Source organism: Gobio gobio (assembly GCF_949357685.1).
Source record: "Gobio gobio genome assembly, chromosome: 15".
Lineage (NCBI taxonomy): Eukaryota > Metazoa > Chordata > Actinopteri > Cypriniformes > Gobionidae > Gobio > Gobio gobio.
In genome coordinates, this window is record NC_137108.1 from 21,878,680 (window position 1) to 21,898,108 (window position 19,429).

The 19,429-nt window shown below is 37.9% G+C and overlaps 1 protein-coding gene across 1 annotated transcript in view; it reads left to right on the plus strand.

Moving 5' to 3' along the window:
• The first annotated feature begins 512 nt into the window (after positions 1-512).
• Positions 513-19,429, plus strand: part of ankib1b (ankyrin repeat and IBR domain containing 1b) — a 41,204-nt gene continuing 22,287 nt past the window's right edge. Inside the window, exons 1-6 of the mRNA XM_079837271.1 lie at positions 513-695; positions 4,789-5,053; positions 6,896-7,196; positions 10,446-10,628; positions 10,813-10,930; positions 18,543-18,751. Coding sequence (XP_079693397.1) covers positions 4,866-5,053; positions 6,896-7,196; positions 10,446-10,628; positions 10,813-10,930; positions 18,543-18,751 — 999 coding nt within the window. The 5' untranslated portion in view covers positions 513-695; positions 4,789-4,865. The remainder of the gene's footprint in view (positions 696-4,788; positions 5,054-6,895; positions 7,197-10,445; positions 10,629-10,812; positions 10,931-18,542; positions 18,752-19,429) is intronic.

The following is a 19,429-nucleotide window of genomic DNA, read 5'->3' on the forward strand; positions in this document are numbered from 1 at the left end:
CAGTTTACAAACCCCAGTTTGGGAAAACCTAGTGATGTAGCCTAATGTGTAATACATTCCATGATGTTGATAACTTTTTTCTGTGTGTTTCACATCAACAATCTCAAACAAATGTGATAAAAAGTAGCATAAAAGTAATTAAAAAAAAGTCAGAATACATTACCTAAAATAAGCTACATGTAATCAGTAACGAACTGCAATTTGTTGCTATAGGCGTATATATAAACTGAATTTAATTAAAATGTCATTATAAGGGATTACTGTTGTTCCAACGTAAAATGTGATTAATTAACTTCGATCGGTGCTGCTGCAATGTTGCTGTAAGTTACTCAACTGGAAGTCCGTTTATTAATCTAATTTACTATTTATTCATTTTCAAAATATACAAAGCAAACGCAAATTTGTTTATTTAAAGATTATTTTCTTTAAAAAAGAAGAAGAAGAAGAAAAAAAAAGATCAACATTCCCTCGGTACTTTTGTATTGGAGCGCAACTGGTGAGACTTTTAATTTGAAATACAAAATTTCAGTGAAGGCATCGGTGCGATTGACGGAGGCTTCACGGCGGCCGAGGACCCGTTCACAACAAAGGCGAGAGGCAGATTTTTTATTTGGTCAACAGAGTTTCATCAGATAACCGCTATATAATTCGCAGTCAGAATTAGAAAAAACGGCCGCTATCGTCGTGCTAATTGGGTAAGTAGGTTATTTCGATTTTTATTGTGCTCCATCGGTAAAATGACTTGTTTGTAACGACATACAGTATTATTAATAGCTTTATGTGTCAAAACAACAAATCGACTAGTTGACAGCGGTTAAATTGCGTTTATTTCTTGAAGTTATGCTTATAAACAATAATCTGTGTCTCTCTCTTTGATGTAACATCTTGGTTTATAATGCCAAGTTGCCAAGCTAACACAGTTATCATGACTGATCTGAACATAAGCGAGCAGCTCATGTATTGATTTCATAACTAGAAGTAACAGATGCGCTTTTGTGCGCAATAAGGAATGCAGGGAAAATAAAACCATCCAGCTATTGAAACAGTCGCTGAAAACTCGCCCCGGTGACTATTTTTGTTAGTGTAAATAATGATTTGCAATTCATGACAGCACAGTCCAGTGGTGATTTTCTCGTGATTCGAGTGTGTATCTATCTAATGTGTATGTAAATGGCAGAGGCTGTAAACACGTCGCCCAGCCCCTTCTAGGAAATCGACGTTTGGCTATAAACAGCGCAAAGAATCTGGAGCAGCACACACACACACACACACACACACACACACACACACACACACACACACACACACACACAACAGCTGACTTCCTGCATGCCGAGCATTTCACTCTCCAACTGGAGAAATTAAACGTTAACTAATCTTAATACCCTTACAAAAGTTACCATGGCACCCATAGTTTCCGCTCCAAAATGCTATAGTTGCTACAGTTGTTGCTACTGATGAGCCATAAAAGATTTAATATGGGATCTGCTACAGACTCTCGGTCTTTTAAAGGTGCAGTCTGTAATTTGTGCTACTTAAAAATGTACACATAAAGCTAGCACTTTTGAAAAATGTCCATAAAAACGATGTACATCCACAACAAATGAAGGCTCCAGTTAAATCAGGCTTCTAGAAAAAGCCGTTTTATTCTGCACTGAGTGGGTCGCCCACTTGTGGATGCTGCCATGCTGGCATCACATGACTAGCCTTATGCAATTGGCAGAGATGCTAATAATAATTCAAAGTTTACTTCATGTAATGTTTTACAAAACAGACATATAAAAGCACATCTAAACAAGCTAGCACAAAAGTTATTGAAAGTATATGGATGCGCTAAGTATGAGATGGAGTAAAACTTGCATTAAAAGAAACAAAACAAGAAACAAACAAGCACTGTTGGTACTAAACAGCAGGATTTTGAAATGGTCATAGTATTATGAGAGTAACAACTGTCTTATGGTGGAAACTACGATTAGCATGGTAGTATCTTTTTCAAGGGTAGACATGACTAGCACATTACAATTCCCTGCAGATATGGGGCACTTTGATATAAAAATAATAAAATTTTCCATGGAGAAGATTGTACACTATGAGTTACTCACTCTCATGTTGTCCCACTCTTATGACTTTCTTTTTTCTGTGCAACATAAAATAAGATATTTTGAGAAATGTCTTGGTGTTTTCTTCCCGATACAATGGAAGTCAATGTCAAAATATATTATTTTGTATTTCACAGAAAAAAAAATGACAATGACAGAATTGAAATTTCTGCATGCACTATCCCTTTAATATTGTGAGACCCCTCTTTAAAATGTAGTTCCACCCAAAGAGGTTAGCCATAAACTAGGCCAGTCGAGTTGTGTTTTACCCATGAGGTTGCCTGTCTGTGGTAAAACTGAGTCTGTTTTTGCAAATGGCCCTATTTATTTTTTCTGCTTTTGAGATACTTCACCCATAATGTCCGTGGCAATATGAATACAACTGACCCCTCAGGTGTCCATGTTGACAGATGGCATTTGTGGGGGCATAACTTTTGCCCTGCTGAATCCTGCCCCTCGACAGAACCTGCGCGCAGTAGGCCGACAGCAGTTGGCAGAGGGAGCCGGAAGCCCCTAGTGTTCCTGGAGGAAGTCTGTTTCTTTCCTCACAAGCTCCTGTGGAGAATGAGTCAGTGTTGTTGAGACAATTATCCGTCTGCTTCTGATCCAAGACCTGTTTTAATTTCTCTCTCTGGACGGTTGTAAAGGATTTGTGTAAATGCGCTGGTTTTAGGTCAGCTCTCAGAGGCGTCTATGCTTTTGCAGGTCTTCTAAAGGGCACACATGTGAAGTGGGACATGTTTAGCATCTGCTTCTGTCAGGCCTCTCCTGTGGTTAAACATGTGACTTTGTTTTGTAAGTGCTGTTTGGTTATGGTGGGGAGTCAGTTCGCTCCTAATAAACTCTTCAGGGTTATTCCTGCAGATTTGGACTACACGTGGTTGTAAAGGTTATACATTTAATAGATCTTCAAATAGGATTTATATTCTATTTGGCTAGTTTTACGTAATAACATGCCCTGTGGTGGAGTTAGATTTTTCAGATCTACCATAACCATGTACAGACTGATGTTAAATTTGGTTGTTGTCAGTTTGCCTTTTAGTGCTTAATCCTGTTCTGTACATAATTCAACTGCATTCTACAACTGAATTAACTCGAGTTATTCAGGTAGTGACAACTGCATTTACAAAAATTCTGTGTACAGAGCCGAACTGAACAACTATTTGGTAGTGATGTATTTAAACACGTCAGAGATCTTTCTCTCTTCTCTATGCCTGGTGCAAGAAAACCACAGGGAAAGAGTCTTGACTCATTTGTGTTGCCAGATCTTGTTGGAAACGACACCAAACAAGAACAAGCCCATAGTAAACTGAAATAAATCCAAGAGATTTAAACTCCCGAAGAAATGGGATTAACTTTTACTGGTGAGAATGTGTTGGTTTCTGTTTATGTATTAACTCAATATTACAGGGTTTTACAGTTCCCCCTGGCCTATAGTCAATAACTGTATTCCTCAAAACCCATCTTTGATCACCAAAATGACATATTTAAAAGTTTTTTTCTTGTAAAAAACAATTCTTCATGCATTAAGATAGCTTGAATGTAACTCTACACCCTTGCTTCATTTAGTATACACGGATACATGAATATGCAAATTAGCCCGCCTCCACTCACTCACAGAGTGGAGCTAAGACATCCACTCGCTCAACTTTACTGAAGTTACTGTGGTCAACACTGCACAATGGTATCACTCTTTACAACATCGGACACATAACAGTAATTAATATGATTAGCCTTTGGCTTTACTACGTTATCAAACAGCTAACAATGCTAATGTTACACAAACCATGTTCCCATTCGGGGGATTTCACAAGGATTTCACCAGTGAATTCACCATGTTTTTGACACTATCTTTGGTTCACTGGACTTTTAAGGAGAAAATGCTCAGCAATAGTATTGACTTGAATTTGCTCATGGTTTGTCTTAAAGCATAGTAAAAACACCACATAGACAAAACCCACTGTAGTGAAAAGCAAGTTTTTTAAACTATGGTAACTTTTTAGTATCATGTTAGCTGACGTCTTCGTCTTGTTGTATTTTGTTACTTTAGCAAAATCATCTGCTGAAGTCTATTGCAGATATAGATATTCATACATGCGTCTAAATACGGTTGCAGACTCTCAGTCTGTCCTACAGTTTAGCTCCAACCCCAATTAAACACACCTGGACCAGCTAACCAGTGTCTTACTAAAGGGATAGTTCACCCTAAAATGAAAATTCTGTCATCATTTACTCACATTGTTCCAAACCTCTATGAGTTTCTTTGTTCTGCTGAACACAAAAGAAGATATTTTGTAGAATGTTTGTAACCAAGCAGATAGAGCAACCATTGACTACCATAGTATTTTTTCCCCTACATGGTAGTCAATGGTTGCTCTATCTGCTTGGTTACAAACATTCTTCAAAATATCTTCTTTTGTGTTCAGCAGAACAAAGAAACTCATACAGGTTTGGAACAACTTGAGGGTGAGTAAATGATGACAGAATTTTCCTTTTTGGGTGAACTATCCCTTAAGAGTACTAAAAACTTACAGGCAGGTGTGTTGAGGCAAGTTGGAACTAAACTATGAAGAACAGTGGCCCTCCAGGAGTAAGTTTGGACACCCCTGGCCTACATGATGTAGCTAATGCCTATCTAATGAAGTTCTCCGTACAGTGAACACGTTGTTTGCTTTATTCTTGTTCCCAGGAAGTGCACCATGTCAGCTATCTGTGGGCCAACAGGCTGAAGAGGTCTGATCGTTCTGGAGAGCTGGGAAGCGAGAGATGGGGAACACAGCCACCAAGTTCCGTAAGGCACTGATCAATGGCGATGAGGTTCTGGCCTATCAGCTGTACGAGGGCAACCCTCAGTTCAAAGAGTCACTAGACCCCAACACCTCATATGGGGAACCGTACCAACACAACACCCCGCTCCATTATGCTGCCAGACATGCCATGACACGCATACTCAGGTAAGACATGGTTTCTCCAGTAATATTTAGCATTTTGGTATTCTGCTTTGTTTTTATTTATCTCTAGTAGTCATTAATGGGTCAATGGCACTGATTTGACATACTGTATATTAATGTATTATTTTGTACAATTTTCATAATTTTTTTTAAATACATTTCATACAATGACTTGAATACACATATTCTATGATGAGCATATTTCCAATTTCTGAATTAAAATTAATTTGGATATTTTTGGGGGGCATAAAATAAAAATGTCAGGGTGATATAACCGATAACCTTAAAGGGATAGTTCACTCAAAAATGAAAATTTGACATTTATCTGCTTACCCCCAGGCCATCCAAGGTGTAGGTGTCTTTGTTTCTTCAGTAGAACACAAATGGAGATTTTTAACTTCAACCGTTGCTGTGTGTCACTCATAGAATGCATGTCAATGGGGTCTAATTCTATTAGGGTAAAAAAAACATGCACAGACAACTTCAAATTAAACCCCGCGGCTCGTGACAACACATTGATGTCTTAAGACACGAAACGATCGGTTTGTGTGATAAACCGAACAGTATTTATAAATTTTTTTACCTCAAATACAACACCATGTCCAACAGCCCCGAAAGCGCAGCACTTCCGGGAAAGAAGGTCAATGTACACGATCTAGTGTAGAGACATCACTTCCTGTGTGTTAAAAATCTCCATTTGTGTTCTACTGAAGAAACAAAGACACCTACACCTTGGATGGCCTGGGGGTAAGCAGATAAATGTCAAATTTTCATTTTTGGGTGAACTATCCCTTTAAGTATTTTTTGCAGTCTTTTATACTTATTTCTTAAGAAAAATATTACACAAGTATATAAACAAAACTGCTTCACTGCCTATTAAAATTTGAAAAATGTTTGTCTGCCAATTACAAGTCATGTGGTACAACCAACATGAAAAACATTTCACAAGAAATAATACCATAAATATGTTTATGAAAACTCTTATGACTGTGTGTCAAGGTCAAAATGTGTCTTAAAATAATTAAGATTAATTTGACCTTTTTACGACAAACTGGTGCAACATGTCATGTGGTGCAACTACCCAAATATGTAATGATATTTATGAATGAATAATTTGAATAATTTTGTTAAAATAGTTATTTTTCTAGAAAAGTGTATGTCAATAATAATAAAAAAAACTTTTTAACTTGATGGTTACACCTCTTGACATTTTTAGAGTAACTTTTCTTGAAAAAGGTTTTCAAAACCATATGAAACAAACCAACATGGAGAAATGGGCACGTTTTAAACCTTTTTTTTTATTGTGGACAGTCTAATATGTCATTGACCCGCATAGCAATTGAATCTGATGCACTCGTAGGCCGTCTGTCAGTCTCCAGGCATGATTTTATAGATGATTTCCTTGGTTCTTAAATGCTTTGATACTGTTAGAAGTACTCAAATGATGTACAATCACATTCTGCTGTTTTTCCTGTCTAGTTTGAAACACTTCTGCCTAAAAAGTGAGAATTTATGGGCCAAGCTTCGAAAGTTATTTTAAGGCAAACCAGCTGTTTCAACTAAAAATGTGCTGAAGATTTTGGGTCTGAATCAGCAGGCCAGTGTTGCTCAATGTATAATTGTTAAAAAAAGAGACTTTGGAAAGTTCTATGTGTGGTGTGGTGTCAAAATAATCATCAGCTTATTGTATCGTCAGAATTTCAATATCAATACATCCCTAAAATCTTTTTTTGATGCAAAACCAATTGTGAACCAATGACTAAATTTTTTTTTTTTTTTACCATTTCCCAACATTTAAGTGCGTTTTACCATTTATTTTTAGCTCACCATGCCATCTTTTCACAGGTCCTTCCTCTTCAGCAAGGATGGGAACCCCAACAAACGTAACGTGCACAATGAGACCGGACTGCATGTGTTGTGCATGGGTCCACATATCCTGCTATCTGAAGGGGCGCTGCAGCCGCGTCTGGCCCGGCCCTATGAAGATGAACGCAGGCGGGCTGAGTGCCTCCAGATGATCCTAAAGTGGACTGGTGCCAAACTAGACCGTGGTGAATATGAGAGTGCTGACGTCAGTGCCACCGATAACAAAAAGAACACACCGTTACACTATGCTGCTGCCTCAGGGATGAAGACATGTGTGGAGGTATGGAAAACACATTGTAGCCTTGGTGCTTGTATCTGTCAAAATGTGCATGTGCACTGACACTGTTTTTCTGACCCAAATCATTCACTCATTCACTATTCCCTATATAGTGATCCCTGTTCACAAACACTGTGCTATGCTGCCTGGCCAGCAGTTGGCGATGTCACTTTGTAAAGAAACAACACACACCTGTAGACTAAACACGTAATACATATGCGCATGACATCGCCGTTTTCACAAATTTGCGTTTTTGTTGTTTACAAAGAGATGATAACGGTATCGTTTTCAAAAACTTGCACTTTAAAACCAGTTTTCAAACGTTTATGTTTTCAGGCCCTCAAAACGCCATTGTTGTGTAAATGTATGGCCAAAACGCATTAAAAGTTTTATGTTTTTTTTTTGTTGAAAATGGTGTTGTGTAAATGGCCCCTAACATCTCTCTGTATAAGCAGATCGTGGAGATCGTTCACAATCTAATATCGTCATATCACATATATAGACCCCTTACCTGGAACATTTGGAAATCTTGAATGAAATGTTTGTTTTGGCAATAGAGATGATTAAATCATCTGTGTGCAGAAGCCTAAGACATCCATTCACAGAAAATGAATTCCTAAAAAGTGTGCATGTTTATTGGGTAACAATTTACAATAAGTTTTAATAAGGTTAATATTATTTAATGCATTAGGTATCAACACTTTTTTTTTTTTTTACACTTTAAAGCTAATGTTAAATAATAATTATACTATTTTTCATGGTTAATTTTTGTTAATAAGAGATTATCTGTTAACTAATTTATACAACTTGAAATATTAAAATGTATTAGTAGGCTATATATTGGAATTTAGATAAAAAATTCTACCAGAACTACTAGACTAGAGGATAGAGGTCTTCACGGGTCCAAAAATGTGTACCCGAACCCGAAGAGAACCTTAAATGTGATGCACGGAACAGACCCGGACCTGTCTATTATTTGAAAAGTTGGACCTGGACCTAGTGACCTCAATAATTTTTTTGTGATGCAATATATCGCCCATTATGTTTACATGATAATGAATGTCACCAACATTTTACTCGAATGTGCTGTCATCTTGTATGTTTTCCTTGACGGAGGTGAAAGTGGTTCTCGGGCAGTTTCTTCATTCACAGAGCGGTTATCGACAGGTCAAAAAAAAGGCGGCATTTGAGGCGTTATAGTGTTTTCCTGACAACTGCTGACAGTTTGGAAGAATAAGCCCAAATGGACTCGATTTCAAAGCCGCAATCCCCTGTTCCAGTGCACATATAAATGTCAACGCAGAATGACGAGTGTTAAAGCCGTTTCACAAGGAAACATTTGTATTTACTATTTTGTCCATTTTTTTATTTTTTATTTAGGATAATATATTTTTTACCCTTAATTTCCATGATCTAAAGAATTAAAAGGTTGTCATTTGAAAGTGTGTAGGTCTACTTGCATTGTTATGCTGTAATATTACACTCTAAAAAAAAAAGGTGCTATATGGCACCAAAAATGGTTCTTGGCTCGTAATCATAGGGGAACCTTTTTTAGTGCTATATAGCACCAATTTTGGTGTTTCAGTGGTTCTTCTGTGGTTCTTCAGAGGTGCTATATAGCACCTTAGTCAAAGAACCGGTGAAGAACCTCTGAAGAATCACTGAAGCACCCAAATTGGTGCTATATAGCACTAAAAAGGTTCCCCTATGATTACGAGCCAAGAACCATTTTTGGTGCCATATAGAACCTTTTTTTTTTAGAGTGTAGGATTATATATTCAGTGGCATAAAACAATGACAATAATATCGTTTATCGCAATTATTTCTGGGACGATATATTGCGGAAAAAAAAAAAGAGTTATCATGACAGGCCTACTTGGACCCAAGCAGAACCGAGAAATACCATAAATGTACTACCCGGAACCGTCGTGGACCCATCTATTATTTGAAAGCTGGGTCCATGCAGACACAGACCCGACTGGACCCGATCATATTCCACAGCAAATTGTTATTAACATGTCAATAAATAAGTCGTGAAAATTTGTCTTACCTACCCAATTCTTTGTCTTGCTTCTTTTTGTTAGCAGTCTTCTCCTTTGTACCTGTCTGTAATGCATACAATCCTCCTTGCCAAGAAAGTTCCACCCATGTTATTCCTCTCTTGCCGAGCATGCTTAATCCACTCATTATTCCAGCTTCAAAAGTCCACTTGCTGTCATGGTGACAAGTTGCATGTTACAAAACACGGACAACGCTGAATGACTCTGATCATGGCCGTGTGTCTGATCGACTCGGGTATTACACACAATTTTAAACAGATCCGGGACCCGAAGTAATACATTGGGACCAGAGCTGGAACCGGCTGACCATTTAAAATCTAGACCCAAACCCATACGGATCCCGGGTCGGTAGCCTCCATATAGACCTCTACTAGAGGGGTCTACTAGAATAGGTTTTCATGCTTGATTGTTAAAAAACCCCCACATATTTTACGTTATTGCAGCACCTCTATTCCCAGTCTGTCTGTTTAGTTCCTGTCTCTATGAAGCCCCTCCTTCCGAAAAGTGCAATGTCCTCTGGTTGGTTGGTTGGACCAGTGTGCTGTGAACTAACATGGACATGAACATTTGTATTAACTAACATTAACAAAGGTTAATAAATGCTGTGAAAATATATTTCTCATTGTTAGTTCATGTTTGTTAATATATTAGCTAATTTTAAATGAGACCTTATTGTTAAATGTTTTCGAACTTTATTGTAAAATCTATCCGTTTTATGTTTTGAAACTTCCTGGAACAGATCCTTAATCCTTTACCTGAAGGGAAACGCACACAATTTTTCGGTTACGCTTTATTTTAAGGTGCCCGTGTTACAGTTTAATGATACATTTAAGTACTGGGTAATAATAATTAACCGGGTATATAATAATTAACTACATGTACTTACTATAGGGTAAGGGTTAGGATGAGGGTTTGGTTTAGTGTTATTATTTATAATTTATATTACTATAGTAACTACATGTAACGGGTAAGGACACTAACATAAAGTGTTACCAATTTTTCCTCCATATCTGCTTTTCATGTAAAGGAAATGTGTTTATTTGTGCATGAAAGGTACAGTATGTCTTCATAGTTCTGTGAACTCTTATCTCAAAAGATCCAGGGAAATTTGATTCCTCACATTACGACCTCTTAAGTCTATTGATCTTTCCGCTGTATATTAACAGTATTTCCCTCTTGAACTCCTCTGCAGTTTCTGGTGAAGCGTGGTGCAGACCTGTTTGCAGAGAATGAGAACAAGGAGACCCCATGTGACTGTGCTGAAAGGCAGCATCATAAGGAGCTTGCGCTCAGTCTGGAGTCTCAGATGGTCTTCTCCACTGACCCCCATGCCGAGGATATCGAGGCAGAGTACGCAGCCTTAGACCGCAGGGAGGTGAGCTCTCCAAATAAACTCTGGAATTTTCAAGCACATCGGCCTCAAGCCCTCATGTCCAGATGTGACAGATTTGAACCTGCATTTTTTAGACCAATAAAAATATAAGGAGTTGTATGCAGATGACTGATTAGTGATTTTGCTATGACTCAATGTTTAACACATAACTCTGTCTGTGTTTCAGTTTTATGAAGGTTTGAGAGTGCAAGACCTCAGGAGACTGAAGGACATGCTGATAGTGGAGACGGCAGACATGCTGCAAGCTCCTCTCTTCACCGCAGAGGCTCTTCTTCGGGCTCACGGTACGATTGTTTGGTCACAAGATATTTTGTCTCCATTGGCAGGCCCAAATTGAATTATGTTATGTGTTGAAAGAACTACATGCTTATTGGTAGCTGAAAACTGGATGTGTCAGAGTGTAATGTTACAAGATCGTGAGTGCAAAAAGACCCATGTGACTGTCAGGTTTGAGTTCCTTGCTGAAGGGACCAAACTTCCAACGTACTTGATTTTAAAATGTAAGACGGTACCCATATTTCAACTACAATAAGATTTAAATTCTACTGTTAATGACATTTTGGTAGGCTACATGGTTTTCTCTAGGAGATGGATAGCCTAATTGTTATATACATTTTTAAATTTTTTTAGTTTGTACATTTTACCAGGATTTACCATGCTTTCAATACAAAAATTAAAATAGAAAAGAATGCAATATGAAAATTGTTCAAATAAAAGCATTTACTTTATAAAAAAAATTCTTTATAAATTAGCAATATAACGATTCACTCAACTCACGATGCGATATGATTCACGATACTAATTTCACGATATGATTTTCTCACAATAAAAAAAAAAGAGATTTAAGACAAAATGAATGTATCCTTTTATTTCTCAGACAAAATTCTGCATATTTCTTTGTAAAATTGAAATATGTATTTTATCTCAAATAATGGCTCAATTGAAATTTTAAAACAAATCCTCAAAAAGTCCCTTCAAGGAGATCTTCCAATGGTGTTTTCCTGGGAGGAGTTTGTCTCAGCTTCTTCACTCTCATCCTATAGCAGAATATAAAAAGGAATAGCAGGAATAGCAGAAATAAAAAGAACAGGTAAAATTTAAGTACAACAGTGACAAGGGGTTTAACATTGTTATAAAGGCAAAATTGTATCATTACACTTGCAAGAGTAAGAAAATCAACACATTTAGATAAATATGCCATAATCATCAACAAATTATTGAAAAAAAAAATCCATGTCAACACATTTAGAGAAAGAGATAGTAAAATAAATACAACACCTGGTTCTGCAACAGCACAGCGTTCTCCTTCAGCCTGTGGAATACATCCTTGCGCTGGTCTTTTTCTTGATGAAGCAGAGCCTGGAATCCATTTACTACGGCAGAAAACAGCCTTGTATCTTTCGCTGTGAAAACACTGATGCACCTTGTGATCTACGTGGCAATCGCACTTGACGCTGCGAGTGGGGTTGCAAATCCACCAGTCAGTGTGGTTTGCCTATTATCTTTTAACATGCAGACGGAGGTGACTGGAGCCTCTCCCTGTGGTGATAATTAGTCTTCGGAAAGTCAAAATGCCAACGTAAACTATGCGCTTGCCGTCGCCATGCTTCTGTTTGACGTGCGTGCACATAGGTGCGCTCGCGCTCAACTTCCATACGAATGCGTTTGAAAGCAGGCGTCTATCAGTCTACCGGTCCGCTGGTCGTCGCCTTTTTTCCAAAAGGTACTTCTTGAAAAAAGGGATGTCGTCTAATAATCAGGGTCGTCTTATGGTAAATGGTAAATGTACTACATTTATATAGCGCTTTCAACAGACCCGTGGCCATCCAAAGCGCTTTACACATTGCCTCACATTCTCCCATTCACTTACTAACCACTAACCCTAACCCTACTCATTCATACACCGACGACGGTGTCAGCCATGCAAGGCGCCATCCAGCTCGTCGGGAGCCGCTGGGGTTACGTGTCTTGCTCATGGACACCTTGACACTTGGTCAGGTAGAACTGGGGATTGAACCACCAACCTTCCGGTTTGTAGACAACCTACATGAACCACTGAGGCACTGCCGCCCCTTAAGCCACTGCCGCCTCCTTATATTCGGAACAATATCGTAAATTGTATGATTTAATTTGCATGTGATTGAGTTAAGAGGCAAAAAATAAGTTTAGCGCAGATATCATTTTGTTGCCGACTGAGCTTTACGCCCTCTGTCGCTTTTTTTCACACACGTCCACTCAACATAATAGAAAGAGAGAGGTTTACATGCCATGTAAAGAGAATTGAAAGTTCATCGTGGTGGAGCAATCGGTGCCATTCTCGTGTGAAGAAGAAAGCAACACCGTAAACAACAATGGATGACATACAGCAGAACTTGTTGGCATATGGCTGTTTGTCACAAGAAGAAAACCCGCTTTGTTTGAGCCAAGTCTGTAGGCTGCAAGAAAAAACACAGCTGTAAAAGCATGCGAAAGTGACGATTCTCTATCAACCAATTAACGTTCTGCAGTGAGCCTAACTCCACCCTTTAGTACCGTACTACTGTGCTAGGTACCCCAATGGAAGGGTTCCAAAAAAGTGGTATGATTCGGAATTAGGGTGCCATTCACAACTTCTGACAATGGAAACGGCAAAAATTGCGTTCCTTACTGTGCTGAACCGTACCGCTTGGTGGAAACCAGCCGTTAGGGTCAGCGTGAGCCGAACGAGAGTCGCAGCACAGATCAGCAGCAAGGGTGAGGTGAGCTGACTGACAAGACGATGGCGGAAGATTTGGTTTCAAAGCAAAATGTAAAAACATATGAATGAGCTCATTGTTTTGGTGCAGGAGGAACTGTAAAAGATGGCTGCCATTTGTCTAACTCTGCATAGCATGAAATGCTGATGACGTGTGATGTTTGTGCGAGCAGGGTGCGCGGAGGTATGGAAATACATACGTTGAACTAATACGTTGGAACGAGGGCAATGATTGGACGAACATTTTATGTTCCTACACCTTCCACAGACTATATATATATATATATATATATATATATATATATATATTATATAAATACATTAGGGCTGTGCGATATTGAAGAAAAATGCGATATGCAATATCCTTGTTAAATAATGCGATATTCGATACGCGATACGATATTGCTTCAAATGTGTAAAATCTATTTCTTTCCCCAACTGATATCTTTTACTTAAAGCATAACCGACTGTTTTTACATGAATACTCGTCAAGACAGCCATTTTGACATAACTGTGTGTGTATTTGACAGTTCGAGTGTGTAACGACATGAAAAAAAGAACGGCTTGTTTCGGTGTGTGTGTCAGACAGCAGACAGCACAAGACTGCAAGGAGTTGTTTTTCGCAAGTTATTGCATTTAATAACTCTGTTACTTATGTGACTTGCTTAACGTTAAAAAGTCATGTGCTCAGTCTATTCTCTGCTATATGCATCAACCTAAAACGTACACTTTTCACAATGTTGAAGTAGCCTATTAAAATCATTCAAATATTGCGTGCCCTTGCGATATGCATATTGCGATATGTACATTTGCGATATTTTGATAATTTCGATATATTGCGCAGCCCTAAAATACATTTAGACCACTTAGCTTAGTGATTGCTATCAGGATGTGTAGTGACTTTCAACCAGCATAAAAAATGTTTCTGGAACAAATCACCTACCCTGCCTTAAGCATTTTTCATCTTTTCATTCTGCTTGACTCAAAACTGATGGGCCATGTAGTTTGGTTTGGTTTGAATGGATACAGTGCTTTTGACTTTTATGTATATGATGCTTCTGACTACAGGGAGTGCAGAATTATAAGGCACGTTGATTTTCTGATCATATTTTTTTTCCAGGCACATTTGACCAATTCCAAACCACAGTAATCCTAATAACTACTATTGATTTAGTATTTAATAATGTATAAGTGATATATAATTGTTCATGAAGGCTGGAAATGAAAAACACCTTATATTCAGGTGTGCAGAATTATTAGGCATGTTTTCTTTTACAGATAAATTGAGCCAAAAAAGAGATTTAACTCAGACTGAAAAGTCAAAAAGTATTAAATGCCCATGAGAAGGATGCAATACTAATGCAATACTAGACATTGCAGTTAAGGCGTGACCATTGGACAGTGAAATGCTCGTTGGGTCAGCAGGGTCAGACAAAAACATGTGGCGGAGAAAAGACACCTGTTAACTGCAAAAGAATTAAGAATTAAGGTGAAGAATTAAGGGTGAACACCAGGTAGGTTGCAGCTCTGGAAAATGGTGGCGCTGGAGACTAAAGGGTTCCTGATGGTTTCACCCTTAATTCTTCACCTTAATTCTTAATTCTTTTGCAGTTAACAGGTGTCTTTTCTTCACCACCTGTTTTTGTCAGATCCTGCTGACCCAACGAGCATTTCACTGTCCAGTGGTCATGCCTTAACTGCAATGTCTAGTATTGCATTAGTATTGCATCCTTCTCATGGGCATTTAATACTTTTTCACTTTTCAGTCTGAGTTAAATCTCTTTTTTGGCTCAATTTATCTGTAAAAGAAAACCTGCCTAATAATTCTGCACACCTGAATATAAGGTGATTTTCATTTCCAGCCTTCATGAACAATTATAAATCACTTATACATTATTAAATACTAAATCAATAGTAGTTATTAGGATTACTGTGGTTTGGAATTGGTCAAATGTGCCTGGAAAAAAAATATGATCAGAAAATCAACGTGCCTAATAATTCTGCACTCCCTGTATTATTTAACAAACAAACATGCAAGAGGAGAGACATTTGTAGAACTTTGTGTGGGCTGGCCTTTCGAATTCTATGTAAATAAATGTGCAGGCATTTTCAGCACAGGTCTACCTATTAGGTTCATTCTGATGCAATCCTTCCAGTTCCTAACTCGTGAAAAATATAGCTTTGTGTGCATTTGAAATGGGTGAAAAATATAGCTTTGTGTGCATTTGAAATGGGTATGGTATTGTCCCTGGAGAAATTGAATAAACTGTTAGGTATTTTGCTGTACGGCAAAGCTAAAAAGCATTTGTTATCTCAGACCAAGATTCCTTCTCCTTAATTTTACAAGAGCACTCATGTTTAGAGCTGCTAAACTCTCTGGCACAAGACTCGTAATTGGATCAGTGCTTTCTTTAATAATCTCTAATTATGTGAGCAGGCTGTCTAGCAGGCCTTGTTCCAGATGACTTGAACCCATGGGAAAAAAGGGCAGAGCTCTGATTCATGTGCGCTGCTATTATTGCCACAGCCTCTCTTGAGACCACCAGCTGAGGCTCAAATATGCAGTCTCACCTTCTTTTAATCTTAAACCCAAATTCATACTTTTGACTCTGAAACCATGATACTAAACACAGCAGAGTACAAACAATTGAGCTAGATGTGCAATACATTTTATTTGTTTATTTGTTTCGCCTTGGATTATGGACTGCGTTATCTGTCTTTTGCTGTCTGGACTGTCTCCAGGATTTCCTGTGAGAAGTGACATTTTTTATCTTTTCTTACCCTTGCGCTCTTCATTGATGCTGACTGATAAGTTCATCCAAAGATACCAAATAATGCCGTGTATATACCATGTCCTTTTTATATGTCACCACGTCCCATTGTGTAGCCCTGAACAAGAGGAAGAGGAACCTTTGTTCTGTTTGCAGAAAACTGGAACTTGGAGCTAGTTCAAAAAGGTTTTAATGTCTTTTTGCACTTATTATCGATTGAATGTCTTGGCATGCATTTTAATAGTTGCTTGTAATTGCTAATTGCAATGATAATTTTCTCAGCTATTTTTTTTAAATTAGGCTTACACAGTCCTGTGTCAAATGGCCTTTTTAGTTGTTTTTTGTTTCATCAAATTTTAGATGACTATCCCCTGGTTTCACAGACAAGGTTTAAGACTAGTCCCAGACTAAAATGCATGTTTGAGCTGTTTTAACTGAAAGCACGCTTAAAAAAAAGCTGCTTTGTCCTAATTGAACTAAGGCCTAATCCTGGTTTAAAGAGGTCCTATTATGCCCCTTTTTACAAGATGTAAAGTAAGTCTCTGATGCGCCCAGAGTGCTCAAAATACCCACAGATACATTTTTATAGCATGTTAAAATTGTCACTTTTTGAGGGTGAGCAAAAACGTGCCGGTTTTGTGTCCCTTTAAATGCAAATGAGCTGCTTCTCCCGGACCCCTTTCTAGACGAGGGCGGAGCTTCAAGAGCTTGTGTTAGCAGCTCTGATTACCTCACGCAGACACATTGAAAAGGTCAGAAACTGTTCAGCCTTTTATGTTAAAACCAGAGTCGGACAATGATGGAGAGACTCACGAAGAAGTGACAACATGTAGAATGCAACAGGACGTTTCTACATGGTTAGTTGATGAATTTATGTAGCTGATGTGGAGTTCACTAACTTCAAGTCATTGATTAGCATATTCTGTCATGATAATCTAAAATTGCCTGGAGATAGAACAGATATAGTTTAGTTTAATTACGGTTATAACTTATGTTGTCATCTTGCTTTTATGACATCCTATTGCATTTATGTTATGTACTATATTGCAATAAATGTGAAAAGACTGATGCGACAGCTTGAGCAGACTACTCAAATGTGCTTGACTACAACAACTCTAACTTTTCTCTAAAGCAGCCCAACACGGGCTCACCCCCTTTATTGCGTGTTCCCGGGGGCAGGGTTTATGTAAATTTTAGGGTTAGTGATGTCACTAACCTGTGAAGAAGCTTGTTGTAGTCCCTACCAGCCATTTGTTGTAGTCCTTAAAAAACGATTTCTGTAAAAGAAAATATATTCCTTTGCATTGAGCTTTGAATGTCATAACTTTGCAGGTGTTGTTTATGCTCAAAAAAGTGAAACCATAATCAAGGACCCCTTTAATCTAAGCCCTGTCTGTGAAACCGGGCCTAAAAGTCTGGGCAATTTAGTCAAGTTTTAGTCAATGGAAACTTTAGTCAGAGTTAAACGGATGAAAACAACTAGTTTGCTCCAAATTTATTACTGATCATGTCATTTGAGAAATGTATTTTTACATTTCATTAGAATTATTGCACTTTTACTTATAAGCACAAATCGACAACATCAATGCATACGATTTGTTTACTTGTATACGTTTCCTGGTTTATAGTATTATCATATAAATTAACACCCTTTCTACATTATGAAAACTGGTAAAACTTCTCTCAAAAAGCTAAAACTATTTCCTGAATTTCCTAATTCTGAATTAAGTTAATGTTTTTCTGGTATAACAACAGCAAAAATGAATACATGTTGTCACACAGAAGTTTCATAAGTGCATTTATTTCACAACCACAATTGCAAACAATATGGTCGAGATCCATGCTTAGATTTATTACAGATCATCATTAAGAAGGATTGATCGCAGATTTGGTAACAGCAGCAGCCACGTGAAGGAACCCAGACTGGCTGTATTACACTTTTATTTAAAGCAGAATATCTCAGTGGAGATCTCTAACATATTCTGTATGTTTGTCTGTGTTTTCAGATCATCAACGCTTTTTTGCAGCCCCGAGAGGGTGCATGCTCATGTGTTAATGAACATTTTTGTTGTTGTAGTTTTCTTTAATAAAATTAACTTGCTAATAGCTTCACCTCCTTTTTGTTCCTCACATGTGGGAGTATACCAACCATGACTGGCAGGTTTAATATGATGACAATCAAGTGCTCTCATATCTTTTGGGAAAACAACTTCTGGGTATTTTTTTCCCCACTCAGAGGAACAGCCTTGTTGAAACTGTTGAATCATTTGTTATTCCAGCTAATTTAAAACATTTGAAAGGTGAAAGAATGTATTTTTTAGAATTGGCGTGACTCCTCCTGTAGCTGTTTTTTGCCAAGCACACTGACCTGAGTATCTGTTTGAAATTTAGACTGGGACAGGGAGAAACTCCTGGAAGCTTGGATGTCTAATGCTGAAGACTGCTGCCAGCGCTCAGGTGTTCAGATGCCCACTCCTCCGCCTAGAGGCTACAACACCTGGGACACCCTGCCCTCACCCCGTACGCCTCGCACCACCCGCTCATCCATCACCTCTCCGGACGAGATCAGCCTGACCCCTGCTGATGACGATCGCTCCCTGGTGAGGGATCAGATTTGGTCCTCTATTAGTTATTGGTAGTAATTCTACAGCCTCTTCTTTGGAGATATGCAGTAATTTGTTTTTCATCTTTCTACAATTTGTGCAATCATGTAATATAATTTAAATGCTTAAGTGATACATTCGGGTGGTGTAGCAGTGGGGTTAGATTGGGTCTACTGAAAGTTTGTAGGTTCAAATCCCATAAACTGGATCAATGCTACCATTGTTCCCCTGACAAAGACATTTAACTTCAGGTTGCTCCAAGATTCTTTCTCCATATTCTGCATTCACGATAACCTTTTTATTAAATAAAAACAAGGCCTGTTAAAATATGAAAATGTAAAAAAATGAAATTGGAAAGATTTTATTGTCGTGAACGTGTTAATGCATTTTTTTTTAAGATAAGAAAAAAACAACAACATATGTATAAGAATTGTGTTGTTAAAATGTTTTGAACCAATACTCATAGTCATTGTTGGGGGTAATTACAAGTAACACAAGTTATATAATCAGATTACCTTTTTGTTAATACTTTTAAACTGTAAATTACTTTTAAATGTACAACAAAATATCTGAGTTAGTTTTTCAAATAAGTAACGCAAGTTACTTTGTTTTCCCATTTATTGACTGATAGCTCCTCTGTCCTCATGTTGAGAGAAATCAGGAGCAATGTGCAGA